This window comes from Centroberyx affinis, unplaced genomic scaffold (genome assembly GCF_046629955.1).
Source record: "Centroberyx affinis isolate AG114_WGS23_722 - 3 ecotype Tasmania unplaced genomic scaffold, CSIRO-AGI_Caff_v1 ptg001095l_1, whole genome shotgun sequence".
In the NCBI taxonomy this organism is placed as follows: Eukaryota; Metazoa; Chordata; class Actinopteri; order Beryciformes; family Berycidae; genus Centroberyx; species Centroberyx affinis.
This window is the reverse complement of record NW_027279640.1, coordinates 197,961-221,069: the sequence shown is the minus strand read 5'-3', so window position 1 is coordinate 221,069 and position 23,109 is coordinate 197,961. Positions and strand designations below refer to the sequence as shown.

The 23,109-nt window shown below is 39.6% G+C and overlaps 3 protein-coding genes and 1 pseudogene across 3 annotated transcripts; all 4 read right to left on the bottom strand.

Annotated features, from left to right (window-relative positions):
* Positions 1–4,448: 4,448 nt before the first annotated feature.
* On the bottom strand, positions 4,449–5,417 carry LOC139647653 (olfactory receptor 52E8-like). The gene has a single exon (XM_071523584.1). It carries the CDS (start codon positions 5,415–5,417, stop codon positions 4,449–4,451), a length of 969 nt encoding a protein of 322 aa, XP_071379685.1.
* Positions 5,418–12,936: 7,519 nt separating this feature from the next.
* Positions 12,937–13,899, bottom strand: LOC139647652 (olfactory receptor 52E8-like). Its single transcript, XM_071523583.1, has one exon. It carries the CDS (start codon positions 13,897–13,899, stop codon positions 12,937–12,939), a length of 963 nt encoding a protein of 320 aa, XP_071379684.1.
* A 3,097-nt stretch (positions 13,900–16,996) lies between these two features.
* On the bottom strand, positions 16,997–17,965 carry LOC139647675 (olfactory receptor 52E8-like). Its single transcript, XM_071523620.1, has one exon. It carries the CDS (start codon positions 17,963–17,965, stop codon positions 16,997–16,999), a length of 969 nt encoding a protein of 322 aa, XP_071379721.1.
* A 3,991-nt stretch (positions 17,966–21,956) lies between these two features.
* LOC139647651 (craniofacial development protein 2-like) lies at positions 21,957–22,909 on the bottom strand (annotated as a pseudogene).
* Between the last annotated feature and the right edge of the window lie 200 nt (positions 22,910–23,109).

Genomic DNA, 23,109 nt, shown 5'->3' with positions numbered 1-23,109 from the left:
GCGTTCCCTCGCCCTGCTCCGAGGACGACACAGCCACCATGGCTTGCCTCTCTGCAGATTGTCAACATCGGTGGAGGTGTGGACCTGCCATGAGGAACGGGTCTTGCATCTGTTTACATAATGTCACTGGCCAGGCCTGCGATATCTGTACCTCCATAATAGACAACCATGATCAATGCTCGATTGAGACACAGACGCAGGGCAGCACGCCACTGTGGCTCATAGCTGTGATTCTTCCTGTTTCCATCTTCGTGATTATTATATGCTTGCTTATTGCCCTCATCAGAGTGAGGCGAGAGAAGGCAAAGGATCATGGTCCTAAGTGTCCACAGAAAACAGAGCAAGGCACAGACAATATAGTGTTTTGCTTTGATGACGGCAGTACGCTGGCGGACGCTTTATCTGCAGAGGGAGGCAAACCATGTGAGATAATCAGGGCCGACAAGCAGAAGTCAAGTGTGGAGTTTTACTGTGATGCCAGTCTGTCCAGTGTTCAGGCAGTTGACCCAAACAGTGAGCTGGAGTACTACGAAATAGGCAGCGTCTGTAGTGCGTTTCATTCAGACACGGCCTCTCTGAGGCTCACTTGGCACAAGCATTTCTACAGCACAAAGCGTGTGAGAGCTGATCGTAAAAGATGGGGAGATTTTCAGATGCTGATAGCGGGTCTAAAGAATGACCGCTTGAGCCAAGAGAGGAAAAAGTCTCCTGTGAATCCCAAAACCTTTGCTTCCCCAAAGAAGCGTTTGTCGGCAATGTTTGACTCTGAGCAGAGACAGAATAAGCAGTCCCAGCACGCACAGCCCTGCTACATGAGGCGGTTCCTGAAACCGGAGCTGCTGGAACCAGTGCAGTGCCTCTCTGTTGAAGAGGTCAGGCAGTTGAACACTCCTCTAGAGCAAACGGCGTGCTGCGACTATCAGACACGCCAAGCATCCGTGAGGCCCGGGCCAGTCAAGTCCACCACCATGATCAATGTCTCATCTGATAGTGAAACGGATAGCACATTCACCTGCTCGGAGTCTGGGTATGGACAGTTTTCTGTCATCAGGGACAGGAAATTTATACATGACCAATCATCGCTTTCTGCATGCAGCTTCAGACAGCAAGGTATCTTTCCTGTTCACTCAGTATTCAAACACACCTGCTGCTGCACTGAAGGGCAGTACAAAGCTGAGATCGCTCCCTCTGGTACCATCGAGCAATGGGAGAATATTTTGAATATGCGTCTACACTTTAGCACCTTTGCCGAGGTATTTGAGGATATTGCATGTCTGCCCATCGAGCTCAGCCATGACTGTGACATGCAAAGTGACTTGGAGGAAATTATTTGATGATTATAATTATGTCATTATGGCTTATTACTTATGTGATAGAATACCAAGTATTAACACAGAGTCTGTTACTTGCACTACTACAGCTATTGAAATATGAATTTTGATCTTATGTTGTAATTGTTACCTTTATACCTCATCGAAACACTGTTATTAATGTAGATTTGCAGAGACAATCCAGATTTTTTGACTAGACTTTGATCAAGCACTGAACAAGCAGTGAAAGGTGTAATTTCCACTTCAACCAAAACAACAATCAGTTCTACTTATCTCTGTTACCATGACAAGTAGTAGCTTATACTTCAATATCTTTTCCTGTTTAGATATTCAGCAATCATCTCTTGCCAATTCGTCACTGCAAACGTATCTGATTAAAGTTCATTCATACCATCTTCCCTGAATTGTGGTTCATACAGTCGACTTACATTATTCCAAAGCTGCCCAAGCTACCACTGTATGTGATCATGCCTGTTATGCGTGTAAAACCCATGAAGATCATCACATTTAATGAAAATGTCATGGTAAACATTTGTATGTCACTGTTTTATTCTAAATGCCCAGGCTTACCTGAAGCTGATTGCTTTGTCCAGGTGAACTTGTGGACTGTGGGTTCATTGAGTGGCCTATCAAGAAAAAAAAGTGACACCTGATTATTCAGGATTACATTTTTAATAGATTTGGTGAGTTTTGTGGGCTTTTGAGGAATTCCCTGTACATTATCAGATGCCTTGGAAACCCGTGGCAGCACTGGACCACTGGAAGCCTATAAGGATGATAAGAATTATATTTATTTATACAGCACTTTTCAAAACACAGTTACAAAGTGCTTTACAATGTAAAGTAAGTAAAAATAAAAAAATTAAATCAACAGGAAAAACTAATCTACATTTGAAATAGCCAATAGGGGTCTTCCTAAGCACCTCAGGCTGCCATCCGCTCATATGAAGTTAAAAGCGTTGTGATATAACATTCATGCCTTAAAAGTGGTCAGTAAAATCTTGAAATCAAATCTCTAACTAGCATGTAACCAAAGTAAAGATGCTATAATCAGGATGATATGGTCTTGTGTTTTTGTTCCAGTAAAAATCCGAGCTGCTGCACTTTGTACAAGCTGAAGATGAGAGAGGGACTTTTGACTGAGACAGGAAAATAAACAGTTAATCCAAGCCAGAAGAGATGGATGACTTTTTCTTGATCACTAAAGGACAAAACCTGTTTAAATTTGGAAATATTCTTCAGTTGGAAAAAAACAACAACATTACACAACTTTCTTACTAGTGGCTTTACACTGGCAGACAGAGTATCCAGTTCATGGTTTAATGGATCAGTTTAATGGGGTTTGGTAGGCTGAAAATAACTATTTTGATTTGGTTTCATTTAGTTGTAGAAAATTCTGTGCTATTAAGCACTTTATGTCTGTGAGGCCGTTTATGAGAGTGGCTAGACTGTTAATGTCTTGACCGTTTTATAGCCAGATATAACCGTGTGCTGTTGGTAGAACAGTGAAAATTTAAGTTGTTTGGGGATAATACGTCCAAGTGGAAGCATATAAATGGAGAATAAAACAGGGCCCAAAATTTAACCCTGTGCAAGTGTGACGCCATGTCTGCTGTGGATAAAGATGAGTTTACAATGTTAAAAACATTCTTGTCATTCTAATATGGGAAGATAGGAGTCGAATCAATGAAGAGCTATGACCCACTCAGTCTCTAATAAAACAGTATAGACTGAAATCCTAAAGAATTAAACATTCTCATGCAGTCTCTGTGCTATAAAGTAATCTAAATCCAGTTTAAAATTTCTCAAAGATATTATTTTAACTCATAAAGGATATCATTTGGGTTATGACAAATTAGCATTTTCTAAAACCTAGATAAAAAGGGAAGTTTGGAGATGCCCTGTTTGCAGGAGACAAGGGGGCGTGGTTGAGCCACTATTGACAAAAAAAAAATCAATAACATTCAAAAGGGCCCCAGAGTTATGATGGTTTCACCCCCCCAAAAATTCTTCACTGTCTGACTTAAAAGTGGAGGTATAAGTGGACTTGAATCCACAGTTTTAATTGAGGCTTTGTTTTTATTTTACATACCATAATGGTTTGGCTCTATCTAGTGGACAAATGTAAGGTTACAATCAGATCTATAGCACTCCACTATACTTAGATGGATGATTTAGTGATTTAATGATTTAGTTTAGAAGGGCACCCTACTTCAGAGTTATGAGGTTTCCCATGCATTCTGAAAAATCTGAACATTTAAAAAGTAGTTTTCCAGTCAGGGAAAATACATGAAACTTGAGCAAATACGAACACCTTTCTATGCCCAATATCCTGTGTATTTGCCTCTGTAAAAATATTTTAAATACCAAATAATATCTGTTCATTATGTATAGGGGTGATTTTAATTAAATACTTCCACTGTGTTATTTCATGCTTAGAATTCTAATACACAGGTTCATCGACAGGAATAAGGCCACTGTAAAAGTAAGTGTTGCTGAGTAAACAAAAAATAAAATGTCATGGGGGACTTTATCTGGACTGAATATATCCATGTGCAATTTGATTGAAAATGTTCTGCAAATGTGCAAGAAGATTATTTTCTCAAAACAGCTGGAACCCTGCAGCACTCCACTGGTGAGTGAGAAAGGTAAGTGGTTGTAGGTGGGGGGTGGCATCATATCAAAAGAGCTATTATGCACAGAGTGACTGTAATTTTCAACAAATACAACCCACTTATTACAGTCTTGTTTCTGACTTGTTGATTTAGTTGCCGGCAACAACAAAAAGGCACATGTCATGCTCAGGGATTTTTATTTTGCAGTAAAGTGTGCAGACCTCCGTGGTTTTAGAGTCAGAGAATGATAGAGAGACACAATATGGATTCACACCTGAAAACTGTAAGAGGTTTGACTTGATCTTCAGCTGAGAGCAAGCCAACATGTTTGACTTCATTCATGAGCAAGACGACTACTCAACACTTAGCTCCATTCTTTCTCAATTTTACTCTGCATGTTCATTGCAATGTAAAATGACTGGCTTGATCATAATTTTATATCAGCAACAACTCACTTTAAATCACTATCATTCTGACTGCACATCAGTCTATTGTGTAACATTTAGTGGGAGGCCTTTATGTCAAATCCAATTTTTGTGCTTTTCAGTTTTTTCGTAAGTGCTTCCTTGATGTCCTTAGTTTTAAAACAATATATAAGTGGATTAACTGCAGCAGGGAGAAGACTGTATAACAATATCACAGCAATGCGCATGTCTGTATTTGGGAATTGAAATCCCAAAAAATATGCCAGATAAACAAAACATCTTGGTATGTAATAAAGGCATGTTATGAAGATCTGCGGGGTGCAGGTGGACAAAGCCCTGTAGCGCCCCTCTGAGCTGGAAATTTTCAGAACAGATATGATAACAGCAAAATATGAAAAAATGATGAATGTAAGAGGAACCAATAGACTGAACATTGAAAAACCAAATGCCACGTCTTCAATGTATTTGTCTTTTTTGCATGCCAGTCTGACTACTGAGATGCGATCGCAGTAGCATTGCACAATCATGTTGGAATTACAGTAAGGTAAACTGAGAGCGTGGACCAGAACCACGAGCATCCTGATGAATGTCACAATCCAAAACATCCCACAAACAATTGAAATAATCTTATTTGTAATTAAAGCTGGGTACCGCAGTGGAATACATATGGCAGTAAAACGGTCAATGGCCATCATCAGCAGAATGAGAGAATGAATGGCTCCTAAGGAATGAACAAAGTACATCTGAGTGAAGCAGGCACCAAACGATACAATCTTGTCATCCCACCAATATCTGGCGATGACCTTAGGCAGAGTTACAAACCCAAAGCCAATGTCCGTCACAGCAAGGTGACAAAAAATAATGTAGTTTGGCTTATGAAGACACCTTTCACAGCTAACAAAAACTAAAATGAAGACATTGCCTAAAACAATAGATAGGAAAGTGAGGAGAAGAAGGGCCGACATCGGCCCATGGTACTGTGGCAGAAGTCCAGGGAATCCAATGACGCGGAAGTGCTTTATAGTTGTTATATTGGTGTAGATCATAATCGTTACAACCGTACAACAGGTATTATTCTGGAAATTATTTTATTTTGTTTGTTTGCAACCAAATCCCCCGTTTTGCTCAGTATTACTACTGAGTACTATCATCTACCAAGAAAATGAATGATCTGGTCTTCTAATTTTCACAAAATTTCTCCCCGTCAGAAAATAATCAAACAGAAAAATGTAATCAAGCAGTTTGGCATTTTCATCAGATCTGCAGAGCAGGCTCTCCTCTGCTGACTTGAACAGAGTGTGTCCTTCAGAAGCAATCTCTTAGCTCTTGATGCCTTATAAATTCTTCTCACCTTCTCTTTTTTTTTCTGACTCCATCTCAAAGGAGCAAATACTCAAGTGAATTCCACTGAGGACAACCTTTGTGTGTGATAACATAATAGTCAAACACCTTCATAAACAAATCATTAGATTGTGTGAGAATTGTTAGTGGAGTCAAAACAAAATGCACTGCAGTATAGAAAGTGGTTTGTTAAAACACAAATTAATGCATTTATAAATATTATCTTCTGCATTTCAAACCCCAATCCTATTGACAGGCAGATGAATCTGTACTTACAAATAGAAAATAAACTTGTTGCAAACTCCAACTCCCATCATACAATGACAAGAGTCTTCCATGTTTTTATTATTTCCAATATTTTATATTGTACATGTAAGGCAGTAGCCTAAATGAGCCACTAGGTGTCACTGTTGCGCTGTCTATTCCCCTGAGAAATTAGCAATTATCGCTGTTTGACACAGTAGTTCTTGAACGCCACCTTGTTCAAAGTTTACTTTCACTACTTCGTAAGGTAAGCGGTGTTAATGGCGACCTAGCTTTAAAGTCCCATTGAAACAGCATTTCAAGAACATTTTGCCTCCTTATTTTGATGTATTTTGATGTATTTCCTGTTGAAACAAGATATCGGGGCGGGACATAATGTGGGGAGGGATCATTTAAAAGTGTAAACCAATGGAATATCAGTTAGGGAGAGAAAGGCTATTTTATTTGATGGGAGGGGCGGAGGGGCGGGATTGTTAAAAAAATCTGTGATGGTTTTATTGGTTGGAATTTTTCTTTTTTTTATTTTATATATATTTATACTGTGGGGTCACTATTAACGATACACTGTTTTCCAGGAAGTAAGAGTAATGGAATTGTGATATAAAAAAAACAAGAAAATACAAATTTTGTAAATGTTTTGGAATTTATTGTTAAATATGTGTATTGTAGGAAGGAAAATTAGCTAACAAGGTGAGTAAGTCATTTTTCATTCCATTGTGTCTTTAAAGGAACAATCAGTAATATTTTACTGGCTCGTTGCACAAAATGACCATAATATGTCAGCGGGGGTTCGCAAGTGTTGTTTATCAATGCCAGTCTCTCCACTGTTACCTCAATGGCTGCTAAGATTTCATGCTTTCTAAACAAACAGTCCGGCCCGTGCTCTCTGTTTTGGTGGAAATGATCCACACCTCCAGTCATTTCAAGATAAGCCCAAGCTCTGCCCCCTGAACGACCCCTTTGGGTTCTGAACTTTCAGTTTCATTTGTGCAACCATGGAACGTAACGTTACAGCACCCAAACGACCATCTTTGCAAGACACCTCTGCAATGAAGCCTGAAAAGCCTCGTTCTGAAGTCAAAAAGGCCAATGACAAAGCCCACTCCAAAACCAGAGTGAACATTGCTGCAGCATTTCAAAGCTGGAGGGAGCTTATGACTCTGAAAAACTTCAAGACCGATGTGGAGTTTGCCTTACATTTGTTGAACAGGTAAGCAACCTAACGTTACATAACGTTAGCCACACAAGCTAGCTAGCTAAGATTTTGTGTTGATGCAACATGGTAAACGTTAGCTTGCCGCAGCTTCTTTGTATAAATAAATATCTGTCAAGCAATATGCTCACAAACAACCTGTTGTTATAAGCGGCTAAACGGTATTGGGTAAAGTTGGTTAGCGTATCTTGAGCTGCTAGACCAGAGGTCTGTCGATAGTAAAGCATCTTTTACTTGACTTGCTGTAGGCCTGCTGTAACTCTGTGGGATGCTCTAAACAGTTATCAGTCAGTTGTGAACGCCTGGTTCACTGTGTTGTGAAGGCACAAATCTTAAATGAAGTAGGCCATCACCTTTGTTAATCCCTCACTTTGCATGCATAGGACCTTGCTCTAGGATGTGTTGGTTGCTTTCTGTAATGGAATACTTGGTTGGCCCTGTATATAGGTAAAACATGACAATGTGATTGACATTAGTCATTGTTGTAGTTTTCCTAAAGGTTGGCTACTTGAGTTTTAAGTGGTAAAGCTTGCACAGTAATGCCATGTGGCTCTTATTAAGTTGTCTCTGGAATCTAATAAAAGCTTAATTCAGTCCACTAGTTTGCTTTTACAGAGGGGGAACTGGCTAAATTGTGCGCTTGTTTGCTTCTGTGTTGCCACTATCAATACCAAAAATCGTGCTTTGAGTAACAGAACATAAGAGTGCTCTTGTTTCTGTCAGTCACTTTGTAGGTCTTCTTGCGCCATCGAAATGTTAAAGTTTCCATACTGTTCACATTTCATGAATTTGAACCTTGTCTCAGGATAATAATATAGTCCTGATTTTTTTTTTTTTTAAATAATAGCCTAAACATAGTTTATTATTTACAGAACATGTTTAGAATTTTAGTTAGCCACCCATACCTCTTAGTAGAGCCCTGCACGGGTCTCAAATTTAGGCCCTAGCCCAGCCCGGGCCCTAAGGCTTATGAGCTTTTTTTTTTTTTTTTACATAAAAACCTAATGTGTTTGATCAATTTCGAATAGCTTATTAAATCAACACCATACAAAACACCATACAAAACATTTCCAAAGCATTACCAGTATTAAATATGTCAGTTCAAACGTTTATCAGAAAAAGGTTGAGCTTTTTAACAGGATTGGAGCTTACTTCTATTTTTGACGGACTACTATGCATCCGTCTGTTCTGTATTTTAGCCATATAAATCTACATAAATAATAGTTTGTTTATTGTAGCCATTTATCACCATGTCAGTTAAGAAAATAGAGGATACATGAATCAATGTTGCTTATATGTTGGAGATTAAGTTATCCACGGAGAGCCGCTGAGAAGCAACATTACATCTACACTCAAAAAAAGGGACACAAGTACTCTTCTATGGTACAATAATGTTCCTCACAGTACAACGTGAGTTGTTTATAGAACAATAAGCAAAACTGGATAACTGTGTTGACTGTGTTGACCCATAGGTAAAATAATAGATACACACAAAAGAACGGGCAGCAGCTCCGTTACGCAAATGGAATGCATGCTGTGTATGATCAAAAGCTCCACGAAGGAACATGGCTAGAGTCTTATCAAGAACAGAACAGTAACGTTAGTCCATGAGGCCAGTGCTTGCTTGGAAGCGACAGGAGGGCGAGTGTGTGCGCGCCAGCCAGGCAGACTGTCTGTATTTGATAGGCTAAAACGTTTTTCTATCTTAACTTTGTTTTATAATCAAATTTTATTTATTTTCTTAAATTAGTAGTTTCTTTGATTGGTATGCCTATTGATTTCAAGTCCCAAGCCCAAAAAAAAAAGAAACAGGCCCGGCCCCAACCCGAGCCCGAGCTAGTGATGTGAAAATCGGCCTGAAGCCCGGCCCGAATCTGTCATAGCCTCGGCCCCCGTCAGGGTCGGGCCAGAATGCAGGGCTCTACCTCTTAAGTCATATGGGACTGGTCTGTTAGTTGTTCCCAGGGTGAAAACAAAATCTGGTGAAGCTGCTTTGAGTTATTACACTCCCAGTTGCTGGCATAAACTTCCAGATGCCCTGAGATGTTCTCCCTCTTTCACCTTTTTTTTCAAGTAGACTCAAAATATTCCTTTTCTTTGTGGCCTTTTACTAAATCATGTGTTTGTGGCCATGATTTAGAACATATAGGCCTAGAGGTTTATATAGGCATAGATGGCTGTTGCTGGAGTACAGTAAATCGTATAGGTATATAAGTTTGTTCCTACACTGGAACAAACCTTATAAGATATAAGATTGTGAACAGAAATGCTATAGAACAAAATTGTATTGTTATTGTGGATCTGCAGAATACATCTTGATAACTCAGTTCTGAGTTGTAGTTTACTGGTGTTACTATGGGTGTTATGAACACAGGTGGGACCCAAACGCAGGACACGGACAGGGTGGTGTTGGTAAGGAAAGGTTTTATTGTAAGGGAGGATCTGGATGAGGGGCTGATGGCAGGGAACGGGAATCCGGTGGCTGCAAGGGGGAGTGATGGGGAGGAGAGGGGCTTGGCGTGAGCGTGGGAGGAGGGGAAGCGTGGCAGGCAGGGGTAGCTTGGAAGCTAGGAGGTCGCTAGCAGGCAGGCAGGGAGACAGGCAGGAGGACAGGCAGGCGGGTGATGATCCTGGGATACAAGAAAGGCTGGTTAGGCTGGGGATACACTAGACAACTATTGCCCTGATTTTAGCCAGGATTCATAATCGGGCCGAGTCTGTCCTGGTCTGCACTAGTCTGCAGATTTTGGGGCAGTCGGCGTGGCCAGTTGGCACAGAAAATCTATAAGTGTATGAGGGGAACAGACTCTAGTCGACAAGTGTGTGAGGGGAACAGACTCTAATCTCTTGCCTCCCGACGTGAGTTGGAGCCACTACGATTACATCAAACATGTATTTTTACAAGCGGAATCTGGACGCAGTCGGGTAGTGTTGTAACGTTCTTGGTCGTGTCTTAGCTTACTTTAGCTTTAGGTTGCTCCAAGACAGCATGACAGAGCCAGACGACGTCAGTATTGGGATCTCACACAAGTACCCCTTTATTCACCTATACTTGTCAACCATACAATGCCTGGTCTCTACGGCACTATAATCTCTCAACATACATGTAGATTGATATAGTTTAACACGCACCAAATCGTTACTGAAGACACAAGCTACTCGTCGGGAGACAGACTGGGAGTAGTACTCAAACTCAGTGTTGCCAACTAATTTTCAGGGAAAGTTGCTACAGGCAAGTCGATTTGTTGCTAAAAGTTGCTAAATGACGTTGTGATGTCATTGCGTGATGACGTCATTACGTAATGACGTAAAACTGCGTAATTACGTAGAATACACAATGACATTACTCAAATTGACTGTCCATCTACGCGAAAAATATGATTTGAAATTTGTTAGTTTAGATTTGTTTATTTATTATCATATATTTTTATTTGTAAAAGTAATATAAACACAACACATTTTTTATGATCAGAATTTTTATTTTTGTTTTATTCAAGACTAGCTTAATTTTCATCTGCAGTGAGTGCGCTAGCATGTAGCCTAGTAACGTTACTGAAGGCTTAGCCCTTTTCAGATTGTTAATGCTACTTTGTGGAGGAAATTCTAAATTCATCTTTTTTTTTTTAAAATTGTGACTGAATGTGTTTAAATGATTTGACCAAAAAAATTACGTTTTTCTCGTTGAAGGCATGCTACTGCTGCTGCAGTCAGCCAACGATTGCTGCCTGTGCCTGGCTATTGTGCTGTGCCGTCACTACTGCTGACGTCACTCACAATGCACCCGTTTTTGGGTCATTAAAATGCGTGCATTTTAGCGTTTGAGTCACTTTTCAAAAGTTGCTAAAAGTTTCCAAATAAATTTTAAAAGTAGATAAATTTGTTGCTAGGTGCTTCTTGAAAAAAAAAGTTGCCAGGGTAGTCTGAAAAGTTGCTAAATCTAGCAACAAAATTGCTAAGTTGGCAACACTGCTCAAACTGTGACTGTAACTCTGTAAAAACAAGGAGCGCCACCCAGTGACTTAATCTGTTACTGCAACCAAACAATGTTCCAAAAGCATAGTAGCCATATTTGCGACTGTTACAGTGTGTACTCGTCAACAACTCAAATGCAAATGGATCCCATCAATAGCCAGTGAAAAACTATGAAGCTACGCCATAACAAGCCAATACGGTGTTTAGCCCACACCAAGGAGCAACCAACTAGTTAATTCTTCATACAATAAATTTATAGATAGACCTACCAATCTTTCTGGTACCAAGGCACACAGGAAAAAAAATATCTCAATTATTGATTCCACAAAACCTTGGCTGCCAGATGCCGAGTCTAGACCGTAAAGTCAGGTTTTATAATTATTATTTATTAGCCGACATGTCCGGTTGGTAGTCCTGACCGGACAATGTAAATGCGCAGTCCGGTTTTGCAACATAATCATCTGGCACTGTAGCAACATCGCCTACAAACATTCTCAGCTCCCACTTCATAGCTTTGGCTCCATTATGTAGCAACAGGTATTTGATTCACATTGCTACTCACCTCCAGCTCCCTCTGCAGTCTGTGCAGTCCATACTGACTTCCACACCTTTATGTAAATGCGTTTTGGGTCTGTGTATTTTTTGGTAATTCTATTTTCCTCCCTCTCTGCTTCTCTCTCTCTCTCCTTTCCGCTTTCCAGGCCTTGATGGTGCTGAAAGACGCACAGCTCTGTATTCAGGTTGCAATCCCAAAATGGGCTTTTTTAATTTTTGTTATTTTATTTTCTGTTTTACAAAGGAGAAAAAGAAAATCAAGTCCTTTGTAAATGTTGTATCTGCCGTTTCTCACCAGGAAAACGGTCAATGCCTTGTATATTTAGGTTTTCCATTTTTGGATTTTGAAATGAAAATTAAATCATCATTTGTTTTCCATTTTTTTATTTTCTGTTTCTGAAAAGAAAATAGAATGACCATGCAGATGGTCTTTATTCCATGCAGATGGTGGCGCAACAACAACAGCAAGCTCTAGTACGCTACTCATAAAAATGTATAATGTGAATTTACAGTATATCTATGCTGTATCCCCGTGTTTGCTTTGCTACCAGCATCTCGTAGCATACCGCGAGAGCTCGTGTTTTCATGTGAGTTTGGTACGTTCAGTTTGGTTCAGTTGCAGTGACAAGTCGATTAGTGTGTGGTCCCTCATCTGGCGTAGTCATTAAGTGTGTGATCCCCAGTTTTTCAGTCGTCATAAAAAAATCTGCAGTTAGGATTTTAAAAGTTGTGTGGTGTATCCCCAGCCTAAGTCACAGGAAACACAAAGGGACAAAGTCCCTAGAAGTTCTAACTAGATTTGGCCTTGAAGTGTAACTACCACTGTGGTTGAAATAACAATCTGGTGAAGATTGGTTGATGAGCTGGGGTAGATATACTGCAGGCAGATGAGCTGATGAGAGGCAGGTGCGCAGACTGGGAGAGGTGATGAGCCGATTGCAGACAGGTGTGCAGAAAGAGCAGAGCTGGGAGCCAGGAGAACGAGGAAGGGAGACCACATCCACGCCAATACACACACAAACAAAACATAGACAGAGAGAGAGACAGACAGGGGAGCACTGGGAACACAGGGAAGGGGAAACACAAGGAAACACTAGAGAACACTAGATCTTCTAGGGGTACGGCCACGGCCGTAACAATGGGAGAGAAACATAGTGACTGGACTGTTCTTGGCCAGGAGAATAATATATTAATTCTTTAATTCTTTAAAAGAGTGTTTTTCAGCAAACCTTTGTATCAATATTAATTTTCCTGTTATTCAATCTCTTTTTCAAAGTTTCTTTGATATCCTTGGTTTTGAAGCAGTATATTATTGGATTGACTGCAGCAGGTAAAAGACTGTACAGCATTACTACAACAATGCGAACTGGAGCACTGAAATTTAATCCCAAATTATTTGCCAGGTACACAGAGCATCTTGGTATATAATACAGGCATGTGATAAAAAGTTGTGGAGTACAGGTAGACAGAGTTCTCATGGGCCCCTCAGAGTTAGACATTTTTAAAACTGTGGCAATAATGCAGAAATATGAGAAGAAAATAAAGCCCAGGGGGACCAACAAACTGAACATGGCAAGACCAAATGCAACAACCTGAATTGCTCGCACATTCTCACACCCAAGCCTCGTTATTGCTATATGGTCACAATAGCATTGTGTAATTATGTTTGAATTACAGTAAGGCAAAGTAAGAGCATGACATAAAATACCCACCATCCAAGAAATTGGCAAAAACCAAGATATTCCACAAAGCACGTTAATAATAGTATTTGTGATAAGTATAGGATACCGCAATGGAGTACATATTGCAACAAAGCGATCAAGGGCCATCACCATCAGGATGAAAGAATGGGTAGCTCCTAAAAAATGAACAAAATACATCTGTGCAAAGCACTCATAAAATGAAATAATGCTGTCATCAAACCAATATTTTGATATAATCTTTGGCAGAGTAACAGTCCCGAATGCTAAGTCAGTTAATGCCAAGTGGCAAAAGATCAGATATGTGGGTTTGTGAAGAGACCTCTCGTGTATAACAAATGCTAAAATGAAAATATTTCCTAAAGCTATAGCAAGGTAGATGAAAAAAAGAAGGGCTGACACAGGTCCATAATACTGCGGTAGAAGTCCAGGGAATCCAAGGATAAAGAAGTTTTTTATCCTTGTTACATTGGTATAGATCATAATCACTTGAATTCACAATAAGAACTTATCAGAAACAAGACAGAAATCCCTGGAAGGTAAAAGTAGTCATTAGGCGTGGCATGTCGAGAGCAATTCTTAATAACATGACTTAACAATAACAATATACATGATAACTACTTAACACAACCTACACTTAAGCTGTTAAGTATGGAGTTTACAAAAGAGAACAAATGCGATGCAATCCGATGTTTTCTATATGGCGTCTAAGTGTAAATCTTACCTTCCAACATTTAGATCTTCATTGAGCCTACTGCAACATCTCGTTTTAGTGCTTCCTAATATGTGCTTTGATGCTGTGATTTATATAAACAGGCATAAACTCAAAGGAGCAAGGTCCCAAATGAATCCCACCAGTAACTGTAACCACTAATTGTCCATGGATCAGTAATGACACGTGTTCAGCAAACGGCTTATGCAGATCAAAAATATGACAGCCTCAAAATAAAATGTTTTATCTTATCAGAAAGAAATCTAACAATAGCTATACCCTCGAATATCAGCTTTTGTACGTGTGCTGCAGTCACTCAGTAGACAAAGCTGTTTTGACTTCCCAAGTCAAGACTAAACTCAAAAGTTAATTGAACATTTGCAGCCAAGGCATCTATACTTGGAGCAACTTGCCTGAAGAAATACAATAAGCAAACAGAGTGCCTTCAGAAAATATTCAACCCCCTTGACTTTGTCTGCATTTTGTGGTGTTGAAGCACAAATTTAAAATCGATTAAATTGAAATTTTGTCAAAAATATACACAAAATACCCCATAATGAAAAAGTGAAAACACATTTTTTGCAAATTCATTGCAAAAATGTACAGAAGTATCTCATTTAAATACGTTTTCAAGCCCCTGATATTTTGATATTTTGTAGAAGGCCCTTGGTAGCAGTTACAGTTTTGACTCCTCATGGCTACATCTGTATCTGTATGGAGAGCCACATGTGCCAGAGGAATTATTATAGGCTAGTACAGTGATTAATTACCAGTAATTGATTAAAAGAAAAATAGCCTAAGTAAAACAATTCATAAAGCGATTAATTTAAATGCTTTTAAATGGCCCATTTAATAAAACTATTTATAAACTGATTAATTAGCATGCTTTTAGATCGCTCATTTAATAAAACTATTTATAAAACTATGAATTAAATGGACAAATAAATGACACAATTTATTTTTCAATTTATTTTTTCACAATGCGATTTTCAAGAAGACATTTAAAGGTCCCATATTCTACACTTTCCAGTGTTTTATTTTATGTCTTGAGGTCCATTAAAAACAGTTTGTGTGGTGTCATGTACCAAAAACACTCGCAATCCATTTTTACACGTTCATTTTACAGCATCTCTAAGCCTTGCCAAGAACAAACTGTTTCTGTTGCTGTGTCTTTAAAGCTCATTAATTTTAACGACCCAGTGTCAGGTAGGGAAAACTCTCTGGTAAGAAACAATGACAACTGCTTTGTTAGTCTATTATTTCTTGCAAAAATGCTAATGAGCGTACCTTTGTGATGCCACAAAGTTGCAGAAGTGGATTTAGTTGGCTACCGTGCGTTTTGATACTTTCAGGATGTTTAGATAGCACATCCAACTCCTTTATAATCAAAGAGGCAAGGGAAATCCCGTTTTCCACGATATTTTCCTCTTCTACTTAAAGCACAAGCACCAAGAGTGTCATGCTAATAGTAATAGCTGCAGAGCTCTTAGTAATTTAATATAGTTGACTGATCAAAAGAAAAATAAGTCAAACAATTAATAATAATAATAATAACTAATAATTTACTAATTAAAGATTTAAAATGTGTCAGTGTTCTTTTTTATAATAATGAAATGGGAAATTAAATGTATCAATATGATTTCATATAGTTTCTGTAATCCATAAATAAATCACTCAATTTATAATTTCATTTGCAAAATGGCTGTTCAAATCTAAAAAATCGTTTTGTTTTTGAACTTGCTTATTCATTTTCCTATTCCTTTTCCATTAAGTAAATGCTTTAAGTAAAATGACAGGGACCAAGAGTGTCCGGGTAATATAATACAAAGTCCAACCCGCAGAGTAGTAACATGAGCCCTCACTGGCCAGCTGCTGGTCTGTGGATTCTCCCTCACTCTATCTACAGTCAGTAGGCTGTAGCATGTTACTAACGCTACCAAGCCAGCACAATGTCAGGGAGGGGAACCCTCAACCTTAGCCTGGTCTGACAGACCAGATGGAGCACTAACCTGACTGTGTTCCATCCAAGCAGCCAAAACCACGGGTGAATTTTGAATCCAATAAGGAAGTGGCTGAAAGCTGCAATTCCTTTAACGTCCGTTAGATGCTGGCTCCAAAAAGACTCCGAATCCAGCCCAACTCCATGCAAGTCAATGTCAAACCCCAACTTTTGGCTTTAAAACGGCCCTTCAGAAAACTATAGATTACGTCACACTTACGACGTCGATCTTTTTTTACAGTCTATGGTGCCATCACAATCCTCCTCCAAGCCATCTAACAGCAGTGGAGTAAACCAGTGAACAGTTTTAATTGTTTTATAAATAGTTTTATTAAATTTTTTTATTAAATTGCCCATTTAATAATAATTCAAAATGCATGTATGCATAATTAGATTTTGCTTTTTGAATATTATAGCTTCAAATACATTTCTAGAATTTTGTTTTCACTTTGACAGGCTACAGAACCTTGTGTAACTCTCGGACAGGAAATCCCCAAATAATGTTTTTTTAAGTTATTTTGAAGCAAAACAAAATTTATGCATGTATGCGTAATTGGCTCAAACAAGGCTTAGGCCTACTTCACTGTTAGTGGACTCTCAAGTGCCATGATAGTACACAAGGTACACCAGTGAAATTTAGATATCAGAAACATAAAATTATTGAAATACCATGCTGAGCTTTTTCAAAATATGTAGGCACATATTCAAACGCTATGTATTTATTTACATACATCAACAAAGAATTGCTAACATGTTTGCACAATACATAGATTTTACTTTTGTAGTTCCACATATTTTGACCATTAAGCTAGTCTGTCAGTTTGAATGGCTGAGGTTATTATTTTGATATTCTAAGCATCAGTCCTCTATTAGTAGGAAAGTTTTATCTCTATTCCAATTTTAGTTTTTTTCAGCCTCTTCATCAAAGTCTCTTTGATATCCTTAGTCTTGAAACAATATATGACTGGATTAACAGCAGCAGGAAAAACACTGTACAACAATATCAATAAAATGCGGACATCTAAACTGAAAGAAAATCCTACAGTGTTAGCCACATAAACGAAACATCTGGGTAGGTAAAAAAGGCATGTGATGAATATTTGTGGGGTGCAAGTTGATAAGGTTTTGTAGCGTCCTTCAGCATTAGACATCTTCAAAATAACTACAATGATTGAAAAATAGGAAAATAAGATGAATGCAAGAGGAACCAAGAGACAAAACATGGCCATACAAAGAGTAGTAACCTGAACAATTTTAACATCCTCACCACATCCCTGTCTTGTAATAGAGATGTGGTCACAGAAGCACTGAGTAATGACATTTGATTTACAGTAAGGTAAAGTGAGGGCATGGAGTACAATACTCACCATCAAAGACATTGGTATAAACCAAGCCAAAGCACAAAGCACTGATATAGTGTTGTTTGTGATTAGAACAGGGTAACGCAATGGAATGCATATCGCAATAAATCGATCAAGAGCCATTACCAACAGGATAAAAGAATGTACCGATCCTAAATAATGAACAAAAAACATCTGTGCAAAGCATCCATAAAATGAAATAATGCTATCATCAAACCAATATTTAGATATAATCTTTGGTAGAGTCACAGTGCCGAACGTTAAGTCATTCAGTGCCAGATGACAAAAGACCAGATATGTTGGTTTTTGAAGTGACTTCTCATAGATAACAAATGCTAAAATGAAAATATTTCCTAAAGCAATAGCTAAGTAGGTGAAGAAAAGAAGGGCTGACACAGGTCCATAATATTGTGGTAGAAGTCCAGGGAATCCAAGGATAAAAAAGTTTTTTATCCTTGTTACGTTGGTGTAGCTCATAATCAGTTGAGGTCACAATAAGAACTTATCAGAACCAAGGCGAACCAAAATCACTGAAAGGTAAAAACATGTATTAGAAATTGTAAATACTTTTCAATATAGCTAGTTTATAATACTAACCGATCAAGTGATTTGACATAACTATATCCAAAATTAGTTTAGCAAAGTTTAAAGCCATGGGTTATCTGACAAATATGTAGTATACAAAAGAAAACAAAGATCATTACAATGGTTTCCCATGTTTTCCATTCAAAGTCTGTGTCTGGGTCTTACCTTCCAGATCGTAGGTCAGCATCCAAAAGCTCATTACAATGTCAGGGTGCCAGCTAATATCTGCTGCTCGTGATGTTTGACCAGGCATACCCTCAAAGGATCATATTCTCAAATGAATTAAAGAGCCTGAATGTGTAAATGTGTAATTTGTTTCCCCTTCCGATTATCAAATCAACCTGAACAAGAAATTGTAAAAACTGAAAAAATGCAGATATAAATTCATGTTTACATCACTGAAAGGTTGCATGAAAATTAAATCAATAAATAAACAATAAAGATATTTACACATGAAAATAGATGGATTGTGAGACTGACTGCCAGTGAGGTGCATTGGCTGCTGTAATGCGGATGTCGTATTGGATGGTGGTGTTGAACAGAGAGCTGAGCCATAAAGCAAAGCTCTTTATTTACCGGTCGATCTTCATTCTGACTATCACCTATGGTCACAAGCTTTGGGTAGGCCAGTGGCTGGCCTCACTCTGCGTGATAAGGTGAGGAGTTCAGAGAGGACCTTGGTATCAAGCCACATTTAGAGGAGCCAGTTGAGGTGGTTCAACCACCTGGTAAGGACGCCCATGGGCAACTCCCTTTGGAGGTGTCCTGCATGACCAACTGGGAGGAGATGTCAGGGTTGACTCAGGACATGCTGGAGGGACTACATCTGGGAGTGCTTGGGGATCCCCACCTTTATCTCTTTCAGTGACTGTAGTGACCAGAGAAACAGGGACCACATCATTCCAAACTTTAAACAGTTGGTATATTTGCGATGCATTGGCTGTCAGTTTGTGCTGCCCCATGCCATGTGACCACATTTGTGACCTTTGCCACTCCTCAAAGTCAATGGCCACCCAAAATCCTCATAGGTCAAACTCTGTGACCACGAGGGTCAGGAGGTATAGTATGGCATTCTTTAGCTGCTGGTAGTCCATTTGGGAGGATGCTGGTGTGCTGCTAATTCACTTGGATGAATACGAAAACTCTACCATGACAGTCTCACCTCATAATGTCACACTATTCATGCCAGTCAGTTTTTTGTATAAACTATATATTTGCACGTATAATGGTGGGAAGGTGACTATTTTTTTTAACAAGACTAGGTTGACCTAGTGCAAGCTGGGCCATTGATGTTTCGCCTCCTCTTGGCTTTCACACCCTAGTATAATAGGTGTTCTGTACTGCCCTCTGCATTGTAGTGATATAGCTTACTATATAAGTGGCACTTTGTACAATTTTAAAGGCCCATTTACATCTAGAACGATGACTATAAAGATAACTATAACTACAACAAGATTTAAATCATTCTAAGTAAATAGAATGTCTGTGTTCACACTACAACTATAACTATAACAACATCCAAAACGACAACTATATTAATGGTTCCATCTCAGAGCGATTTTTTTTTTTGGATGTAGAGACAACGATAAAACATTTTCAACCAATCAAAATAAAGTTCTGCAAAGGACGGGGTGGGAGAATTCGGTAGTTCACTGCAGTGATGGCGTTGCTTACTGAGGAACTGATTACAGAAGTCCAGAGGAACCTGGCGCTATTTGACAAAGACCATCGCCTCCAAAAGAAATGTGACATATCGGTTGGGATTGGAAGAGCTCTTGGGATTAGCAGTAAGGCGTGTTTACTGACTTGGATATACTCTCTAGCTAGAGTATTTGCTAGTTACCTTGCTAACTAACAAAATAGCATCATGTCTTGGCCAACCTGATCTGCCGAGGGCAAATAAAGCAATATCACACAAGAGGGAGTGCTGCTGCACTGTGTATCAGCATTAGAGATGCACCGATTGCAATTTTCTTGGCCGATTCCGATTTCCGATTTTTTAAAAGTCTGACCTGCCGATTCCGATTTTGGCCGATTCCGATTTTCTTTCTAAGAACTATAATTGACAGCACACACAAACATTTTTGTAACTTTTCTTTAATTGAAAATTAAAATTCAATTGTATGTTCATAATAAAACATTGACTATTAATAACTTACATTTTCTCCAAAACTGCACCAGGTTACAGGACCTTCTCTCACTCTCACTCAAACAAATCTCAAAATAAAAAAGTGCTCCAGCTTTTTTGAACAAATAAAATCCAAATGAAAATGAATTGCAGTATATCCCACTTAATACTTTCCCGAAAGAAAACAGGTGCAACAGATCTATATAACAACACACGGACTATTACTATTATGGACTATTATACAACAGGTAGTTCCGACCAAGCAATCTGATTGATCAACTAGACATTTAGAACGTGATCAAATCAGCATGACAGCACACCTAGCCGTGCTCATCACTAAAAATTACTCCGCCATATTATCATACAATATATTTAAATATAACGCTACGCTAACTCTGTTCAGCCTTGATGTTACCAGACGCTCTGCCATCCATCAGCTGTGCCGGTGAGTCGGTGACACGGCGCTACTAGCTTAAAAATACATGTGAAGTTCGCGGAGATAGTAGCTAAATCTGTCCATGGAAAAATTATTTTTTTCAGCAGATATCTTAGTTACAACAAGATTGAGCTAGCAAGGCAGTTTTGTGTTTATATGTGTGGTATTTATTCAGTTTGGGAAATCCCGCGATCTCTAGAAAGCATTAGCTCAAGTTGGCTGGCTGACTCAACAGGGACTAGAAATCGTCTCTGTTGCTAGGTCGTTACTAAGGCTCCGCCTACTTGCTGGAGTAGTAAACTTGTTCCATTACATAGGAGTCTACTGACGTGACTGATTGTTTTCCAGTTATTAGTCAGACCTCATGTATTTCCAGGGAAACGGAGATAACACTAGCAAAACGTTTTTTATTTTGAGAGCGAATTGCCCCACGATATGAATACATTTTGTTTGTATCTTTTATTTTGTTGGTAACTGTTGTATAATCGCAATATTACACCCGAGGGTGTGCGTTACCGTCATTATTGGCACGACAGTGATGCGGTCAGGACCGAGGCGCTTGCGCCGAGGTCCGTAAGCATCACGGTAACGCACACACTCTCGTGTAATATTGCTTAATTACAGCGGAGTTTTTACTGTTGTCTTAAATTTGACCGGCACAGAATCGGATATATGAGACTGATCGGCTGGTCACCGGTCATGGCCGATCAGCTGAAAACCGGCCGATTCCGGTCACCGGCCGATCGATCGGTGCATCTCTAATCAGCATACTGTGCTGATATACAGTACAACAGCACAATCTTGAGTAATAAAGCAAAAAATGACCTTTACACTAATTTCCAGGCTGACTCCACATCAACTTAGAAACCCCTCTAACAATAATATTCTGTGTCAGAAGAACGTCTAGGCTGCAACTAAATAGCGTCTTTGTTGCTTTAGTTTGAAAGCCGGTCATTTGTCCCAAAAGCATCTATATCAGTAGTTCTCAACATGGGGTCCGGGGACCACTGGGGGTCCTTGAGGGGGTTCCAGGGGGTCCCTAGCAAACTGATGAATTGTTAAACTTCAGCATTATTTAATTCACAAGAAGTTAACACAATTAGAGAATGTAGAAGAATGACTGTTTTGATCATAGTTTCTCTGTTATCTCTCTACCTACAATACAGATAGTCATGGAATTCTGAATCAAAATCATATCTAACAATAAAAATATTCTCAGATTTACATCCGAGAGACAAAATTTCATCAAATGGGGGTCCATGGTTTTAATATGTACTAAATTAGGGTCCTTGATATGAAAAAGGTTGAGAATCACTGATTTATATGTCATTATAGGCTGACATGGTGTGAATTAGTCTCAAGTAAGTACAGTCTTGAGTCCATATCTTGCCTGCACGCTTCTGAAACTGTGTGTTGGCAGCGATGAGGCTGTGTTCCTGGAGAAAGTCGACCAGATACTGTCCATTCCGGTTGGTGAGGTCATGGAATGAGAAGGGCACGTCTTCCAGGCCCACTCGGGCGTTGAAGTCTCAGAGTATAGCCAAGAAGTTGTGGGCTGGTACTGAGGCAACGGCAGCTCAAAGTTTCTTATAGAAGTTCTCCACATACTCTTCATCGCTGGAGTTATGGGGTGAGTAGGACACAATGACTGTGCTGGCGGGGTTGCCATCAAATTCAGCTACAAGTACTCGTTCACTGGCTGAGGTGGCGCTTCGCAGTGCTTTCCTCACCTTCCGGTTCAACATCAGCCTGACTCCGCCTCGTGCAGAGCTAATTGTTGGCTCTCTCCAGGCCGATGTGATGAGGTGGACTTCTTCTGTTTCTGAGAACCTGAGCTCTTCATTGGGGTGTACATGCCGGTGTTCCTGGATTCCCAGGATGTCTGTTCTACAGCTGCTTGCTCTCGACACCAGCTCTGTGGTGCGCGTCGTGAGGCGAATTGTGCGAGCGTTGAAGGTCGATATCGCAGCACCACAGCATCTGGCTTTAAAGCTGCCCTGTGGCAGGACACAATATTGCCACCAGTGCTAAAAGCATGCTCTGAGGGTGAGCTGGTGGCAGGAATACACAGGTACCGCTTTGCCAGGAGGCTCACTCTGGGATATGTTGTTGAGTGGATCTTCCACCATGCCAGGGGGTTGGTCTCGCTGTCTGCATCAGGAGCTAGCAGGTAGCTGTTCACTTCAGCCTCAATAGCCTGCTGGTCTGTAAGACCAGAAGTAGCAACAGAGTAGGACTTCTTGAAAAAGCTGCCCAGTGTCTTGTCCCGCATTTTGGCTGGTGTAGCTGCAGCATCTCCTCTGCCTCCCCCGGTGCAGTAGATCTGAATGTGAGAGTAGCTTGCGATGTGCTCCGATATTCATCCAGCATCTGAGCCACAGCTCTGGATTTCACGGCCTCAACCTTGTCTTCTTTGATGTAGCGGGTCTTGAACCGAGGATCAACTAGGGATGCCCTCACTGTGTGCTATTT